This window comes from Aulonocara sp. 'chitande type north' Nkhata Bay, linkage group LG6 (assembly GCF_057382095.1).
Source record: "Aulonocara sp. 'chitande type north' Nkhata Bay isolate Kocher_YH1m ecotype deep benthic linkage group LG6, A_spYH_male_GT1.1, whole genome shotgun sequence".
Classification (NCBI taxonomy): Eukaryota; Metazoa; Chordata; class Actinopteri; order Cichliformes; family Cichlidae; genus Aulonocara; species Aulonocara sp. 'chitande type north' Nkhata Bay.
This window is the reverse complement of record NC_141349.1, coordinates 710,666-718,151: the sequence shown is the minus strand read 5'-3', so window position 1 is coordinate 718,151 and position 7,486 is coordinate 710,666. Positions and strand designations below refer to the sequence as shown.

General features: G+C 39.9%; 1 protein-coding gene across 1 annotated transcript; it reads left to right on the top strand.

Annotated features, from left to right (window-relative positions):
• The first annotated feature begins 1,569 nt into the window (after positions 1 to 1,569).
• Positions 1,570 to 4,268, top strand: LOC147326949 (uncharacterized). The gene is made up of 3 exons (XM_086297449.1): positions 1,570 to 1,624; positions 3,026 to 4,048; positions 4,139 to 4,268. Exons 1-2 carry the CDS (start codon positions 1,573 to 1,575, stop codon positions 3,898 to 3,900), a joined length of 927 nt encoding a protein of 308 aa, XP_086153575.1. The 5' UTR covers positions 1,570 to 1,572; the 3' UTR covers positions 3,901 to 4,048; positions 4,139 to 4,268.
• The last annotated feature ends 3,218 nt before the right edge of the window (positions 4,269 to 7,486 follow it).

Below are 7,486 nucleotides of genomic sequence, written 5' to 3'. Positions count from 1 at the left end.
CGATCATTGCAAAAAACATGAATTTCTGTATACATTCTAAGTCCTGTAATCTGTATACTATCTGTAAAAAGAGTATCGACCAATGTATCAGTATCTAAATTTTTAACTCCTTTTTATCAGTATCACCCTAAAGTTTTCAGTATTAGTCAGGTTCTAAAAATACTGAGAGCAAAATATGTGTATCTAGCAAATCTAATTTAAGAAAAGGGATCACATACACAAAAATGCTGCCCATACAGCTAACAAATAAAACCAATCCACATTATGTTCTTTAAAAAAGATATCATATTGGGAAACATATAACCCTACTGATTAAGAGCCATGTCACTATGATAGACCTGTATCAGGCCAATGATACTGATCAACTGATCCATCAATCGCGCTCTGGTACATGTCAGCTGAGAGCTGGAAGATTCATTTGAGATGCAGCTCAGCACTGTGTTCAAGTTTTTGTTTTTTTAAATAGGCCAGCTGATTGTAGGCCTGTGAGTTTTAAATGACTACAAGTTTAATTTATTGTAATGACGGTGGTTATCCAAATAATAAGCTAAAACATGCACACACACGCACATTAGCTAGCTCCGTCTTATTTTAATATCAGGCTAACCAATGGCGGTGACAATATCTTAGCCAAAATAACCTTAACACACATGGAAAATAAGAAAGCAATATCATACACGTATAGTTGTAAAAGCTCTTACCTCAATGTGTGTTTTTAAGATTAGACGCTGAAGTCTTGTAAGCTGAAATGACTGTAGAGGTCAAAGTTGGCACTGCATCTGGACGCTGTCTCCGTTTCTCCCTCTGCACATGAACAATCCCTCCAGGTACGGCCACGGGCACGCGGGTATGGCCACGGGCACGCGTCCTCCGTCTTTTCTGCTCGTTCTCATGGTTGACAGTGTTGTCCTCTGTCTCCGTTTTGGCTTCTTTGTCTCCAAATCTTCGGTCTATAAAGTAGTTTGTACTCCACCATTCAGCACCTCCAGACTGTGCCTGCTGCTGCAGCGGAGTTTATTCTTTGCTTACGTCTTAAATTGGCGCGGTTGCGATTGCAAAAATGCAGACGAAAGGTTTGAATATTAATTCAAATTGTGGGCGTACTCAGTAGCGACTTTTGATTTTATAAGTAGCGAAGTAGATTACATGGTGTAAGTTGTACTCAAGTATGAGTAAAATTACACACTTGAAAAATTACTCATAGTACAAGTACCCAAAAAAATCTACTTAATTACAGTAACGTGAGTATTTGTAATTCATTACTTCCACCCCTGACAGTAAATGACCATAAATGAACTGTAAATTACACCGCGGTCAGCTCCATTCATATAGTTCTATCAGTGCACGTGTACACACGTTGACAACCGTAACCATGGCAGCCGAGGGTATTTAAACGCTGCACGAGGCTCCAATCGTCCGTTTACACTTGCTCGTGGACTTGTTTCGACCTGCTCCAACCTCAGCCTGTGGAAAGCTAAGTTTTGCAAAACATTTGACTGAAAGCGGATATAACTTGAGAGCACAACAAGTACTTCATCTGTTTGTACTTGTTTCTGTTTTTCAAGTTTGAAGATGGCTCGCCGTGGACCCGGACTCCTCGACTGTCACCTGGACTTCGCTGCAGGTACGTTTGAAAATTTCTTTAACTTTAAATGACTGTAATAATTTAACAAGTTCCAGTGTGAACATCAAGTTTTAACGTGATCAAATATGTGTATTCAAGATTGTTTCCCGTAAATTGTTTGTATGCTTTAAATTTTCCGGGAGAGGTGTAGAAATTATTAACGACTGATGTATGAATACGAAAAAAAGGTGTTACTTTGATGTGAAGGCTTCAAATTTGACACTTTTCTTTAAAATGAAATGGTTAAAAATAGCTTAATGGACTAAAATTTGTAAAATGCCCAAAAATCCGTTTCTGTGGTAACGGCATCTTCAAGCTGTCATGGCCTCAGAACACGCAGGCGTAAACACACAGATCCAGGTCCCCTCCTGACATCCTTTTCTTCTCCGGATCAAAGGCTTTAATGACAAACGATATTTTTTCTCTGCTGCAAAACACAAAGATAAAAAAATACAAATAAAATAATATCAAAAGAATATGAAAACAGTAGAAATAATGGCATTAAGACCCATCTTCTGTTACGGTAATGCTTTTAACCTTATTGGATAGCAGAGAGAGATATTGTACGCGGGGATATTTCCACAGGGATATTTCCACAGGGGTAGCATGTTTACCACAGATTAGATGTGTCTGTCCTTATGGCAGATACAGTCCTTGTGCACATTTCTAAAAATGTGGATTCTGAGTTAAGAGTTTGTTTGTTTGTTTGTTTTTCACTTGACCATCATTTTCAGACATACCTGCAGAGCTTTGTGTGTGCAATTTTTACTCTTGCCAAGGAGGTTGTGTTTTTATTTAAAAAAAAATGCGATTGGTACATGTGGTCTAAATGTTACATTATGGTTTGCATAATGTAACATTGCTTAGGCTGCTGCCCCCGCGACCCGGCCCCGGACAAAGCGGATGAAGATGGATGGATGGATGGTTTGCATCCACATATTTAACCTCTGAGCTTTTTTCAAAATGTGTGACATCGTGAATTGTAAATAAAACAGGAGAATGAGCTGCATGGTTAGTTCTAAATGTACTGTAGTATATTTATATAATAAGTTACTCATGTTCGGCTATTTACAAATCAATACTTATTATCCATTACCTATTCCAACATAGTGTTTGCATAAAGGCTTACAAAGAACAAATAAAACAAATTGAATGTACACTAAATACAGTGTCAATATAGTGTCACCTTAAAAGTACACAGAGTGAGCTGCCTTGGTGGAGGTTTGGTGGTCTTCTATTAAAAAACTTGACTTAAAGATTGAACAAGCAGAAGTGTCATTCAGTCTGACATAAAATGCTTTTCTCTCATGCTCTGCTCAAACTAACAGATGTAGGTCTGTTGCTTTAACACTGGGTGTCTATTACATTCCTAATCTTATTTTAAAAATTGTTTCCTCACAGGGCGTCTTGACTATGTGGTTGAACGCCCTGCAGAAGAAGGCCTTCCTGAAGTCATCAGGATCCTGGATGACAGTCTCCAGAGCACCACCTCTTCTGGTGAAGCTCAGGACACTGATACCCAGCGTATCAGCGAAGGTGAGTATGGTGAGTATTTTTCCCCTCTCTCACCCTCACCCTCTTCTGATGAAGCACCAGATGCTGATGACGGTGAACAGCAAGGTGAGTATGGTGAGTACCCCCCCTACCTACCTGTAGATGATGAAGAGGTGAGTGAACAGACTGACAATTCATCTGACTGGAACGACTCAGAAGAGTGGGGGGATTGGCTTAGCGATGACTCGGGGTATGACACCATGGATGAGAGAGATGATTCCCCTCTCATCCGGGAGCACCCTCCAGGGCTGTTTTGGCACGATTGGCAACATCCTATTGCTCCAGGTGCTGCCCCCATCGCCATGCCGCCTTTTGGCCAGGCCAACGCCCCACTCTTCCCTCAAGTTGTTGCCCCAGTTGGTGACCCGCCAGCTGCTCCTCCCTCAGCTGCTCCCTCTGCTGTTCCTCCCTCAGCTGCTCCCTCTGCTGTTCCTCCCTCAGCTGCTCCCTCTGCTGCTTCTTCCTCATCTGCTTCCTCTGCTGCTTCTTCCTCATCTGCTCTCTCATCTGCTTCTTCAGCTGCTCTCTCTGCTGCTCTCTCTGCTGCTCCTTCCTCAGAAAAGAGAAGCAGAGAAGACATCTGCACCGAAGAGGTAAGTGCAAAGAGGTGCAAGGTAAGTGACCAGTTTGATGCCCCTTCAACATCCTCAGGTTGTTTTGGAGTCAGACGTTTCTGGGAGAGGCTTTTTAGCCTTTCCCTTGATGACAGTGACTCTGATTAGTTTATGTTAGAACGTGTTTTTAAACTTTGCCTTTGTGTTTTTGTTTTTACAGATATAAGAACATCTGACTCACACATGTGAAATGTATTGTTTTTTTCTTGAATAATATATGTTTTTCCCAAGCCCTAATTCACCATGCAGGACAAAGGTACGTCTGTACTTAATGTCAACACAAATAAGTAGAAAAGGTTTAAATATGATGCAGTGAACTGACTGTAGTCTCTTGTTTTTACATAAGGTATAGCCTGTGGCTAAGAATTCAACACTTCAGACGCTCAACGTCCAAGATGGAGCAAACACCCCACCCAGAAGACAGCCTTACCCCGACCAACCCGATGAGAAGGATGGATGACCAAGTGAAAAACGGGAGAGTGGTGCTGTGGTCCAACTATGTAAGTTATCACCTCACATTGACAACAAACTGTATTGAAGGCGAAATTCTTCCAATAGTTGGTATAAATCATCATCCTCTGTCAGCAGCACTGTAGGTTTAGCTTTATTTATATTTTTCATGTGTATACGTTGGGTTTAAAATTGCTTTTTAACAACATACTGCAGCTGCCAACAATGGAAATGCTGTTTTGTGTTAAAATGACAGCTTTCTTGTGTTATTGCTTTGCAGGGCAGCTGAGAGTGGACAGAGCTGCACAGAGGACCAAAGATCCACTCTCAGCACTTCATACCTGACTGGCCACAGCACCACCCCTCCTCACCCTGGGTGAGGAGGGTCCTGACCCCGCCTGCACAGAGGGAGTTGTGAACATGCACTTCTGTGTCGGTGGGTTTAGGATCCTCCTCACACTCACACTGATGAAGACTGTCACTGGAAGATGTCTCCATTGCATCAGCAGGACATAAGCATTTGTAAAATATTACAGTTTGTGATGTTTTATACACATTTTTATTGCATCATTTAAAACTATGAGATATAAAATAAACCAATTTTCATAACATTTTCTGTGTATTTAGTTGTTTTCTTAATAAGTTATTTGGAACATCATCACAACCTGTCAGCTTTTTATTGAGGATTTAGAAAGTTGCTGGTGGCCCGAGTGTGTGGAGTGGGGTGTTGTTTTTGTCACATGGTGAAAGTGACCTCAGGGGGAGCAAATAGAACAACTGCACAATTTGGGGATTCACAGACTTTGGTAATCGCTAAAAACAATTAATAAAAATTGTTCTGTGTGTACTAAAAGCTCAAATATAAACCATCCTGACACACTGACACAAATGATCTGCTGTTTATAAGCAGGACGGTGTTTTCATGAGCCTGGGTGAAGCTCATTTGCATGAGTTTAACCTCCTGGTCAAAAACTTGCATGACTCTGATATCACTCTAACTTTCTTCTGTTTATTTATTCATTTCTGCTAATTGTAGTAGATTAATATGTTCACCAGCTGATTCTTGGCCTGAATGTTTGAATGTTTGCAGTTTCAGGTCCTACTGATCAGTTTTAAGTATTGTAGAAAGTGAGCAGCAATTCAATCGAGTCCTGGGATGAAATGGGACAAAAGGGTAATGTGACAGCCACATTAGTTCCCTTCCCTCGTTTAACAATGTGTAAGCAGACTGCTTTAACCTGCAATTTACTGCATGTTGTTAGGCTGCATGGTACAACCACAGTCTGCTAACCACCCGTGGTGATCGAAGGTTTTGAGGTCTTGCTTGAGCTACTGATGAAGTTTTATCAAAGCTTGTTAAGTTTCCCAACCACATTTCATCCTGATGGTCCAAGGCTTACATCTTTATGCTCACAGACGTACTTCTGTAATTAATCAGTGACCGATTTATTACTTTAAGTTACAGTGTGAGGGGCATTAATGAACATAAATCAGATTTAACTGGATTATGTGTTTAGGTCAAGAGACACAGACCCTTCATCTTTAAGAGGCTCTTCCCGAATGTCTAATCACGATGTTTGTGTTTGTCTGCAGCAGAGAGGGTATAACACAAGGCCACAGTCATGTGGTATTCTTATTCTTATGTATAAAAAGGGTTCACAACTGAAAGTAAAAAGTAATACAGTTAATGCACATTCATCTTAGTTGACATAAGCATAAAGACAATGTAAATAAGATATGGAAATATTTTAAAAGTTATTATTTTTCATGTTGCATCAGTGGTTGTCATTTTATTCACCAGAACTGCGATCTGTACAATACTAATCGGCTAGTTTCTGGGATCGATTGGTAGTGTCTCCAATCTCCACTAGGGGGCTTTCGCACATTCTCCTCATTGCATTAAACTACTCTGTGAGATAACAACACAAAATCACTTGTGATTCTTTCCTTCCTGTTTTCAGGGGCTGCATTCACTGAGGAACGTAGAGGAACAGTTAATATATGACAGCCTATATTTAGTAACGTCGGGTCAGTGCAACACAACCAGGCACCTTTACATCGATAGCTCAATTGTGTCCAGCAATATTGTCAGAAACGTTTTGATACACAGACTTTGCTTATCTCATATAAATGATTGACATTAAATGCAGTCATGGGGGATCAGTTGGGCTTCAGAGGTGCAAACATAGTGTCATCAGCTGTAGTCTGTTATGTTGAAGTTGCCTCGTTCTAATGTTTTCTCTGAGGCTGCTGTAAATGTGAATATATTTACTGTGGGTTTTGCTTGAAGAAGCTTTACGTTGTGAAAAACTGAAATCTTAAATTAGAATTGTTGTGCCTTATTTTGTGGATCTTTTTACATATATTTGAAAATACTAAAATTTGTATATTTATGTATTTTTGTTTGTCTGATAGCATTGATTTATAAAATAAATCAGACATTTCAAACAGTTACTCGCTACTTACTCAGTACTTGAGTAGCCTTTTCACCAAGTACTTTTTTACTCTTACTCGAGTAACTTTTTTGACGACTACTTTTCACTTTTACTTGAGTAATAATATTTTAAAGTAATGATACTCTTACTTGAGTACAATTTTTGGATACTCGACCCACCTCTGCATCCAAGTGACTTCTTCAGTCTCAGCTGACTGCAGGTTTCCCCAACCTTACAAACACATGTGAGTGAAGTTGCCCTCCAACCTTCTTCTAATCAAACAAAATTGATGTCAAACATTTGTCCTGCAAATTATTTTGTTTGTGCAGGTTGTGTTTCTCTAATTTTATACACAGTACATGTACAGTGAGAGAGAGATGTTACATCTGTCTTCACTTGCATCCCAGTCATAGAAGCGTTGGAGGTCGTTCTTTCTCCCACTGAAAATGTCCAGATGAACAGAATCAACCTTTTGGGATTTACTTACCTGGATGATTAAGCACGCATCAAGACGTTATTTTATTAATATTTCTAAAATGATCGCAGCACACACGAACATTTTTGAAGCACAAACCAGCACAAACGTAGCAGAAACGTTTAACATCGTGTTTGATTTGGGTAATGTGGGGGGGCTGGTTGACCTTTTGACCTTTACATTTTCATTAATATCTTTAAAACAGAAGCAGCACAAATGACAATTTTAGCAGCACAAACCAGCACAAACATAGCTCAACTGATTGACACCAATTTTGTTTGATTCCATTAATGTGGGGGGGCTGGTTGACCTCTGATGACCTCTAGAAATTTTT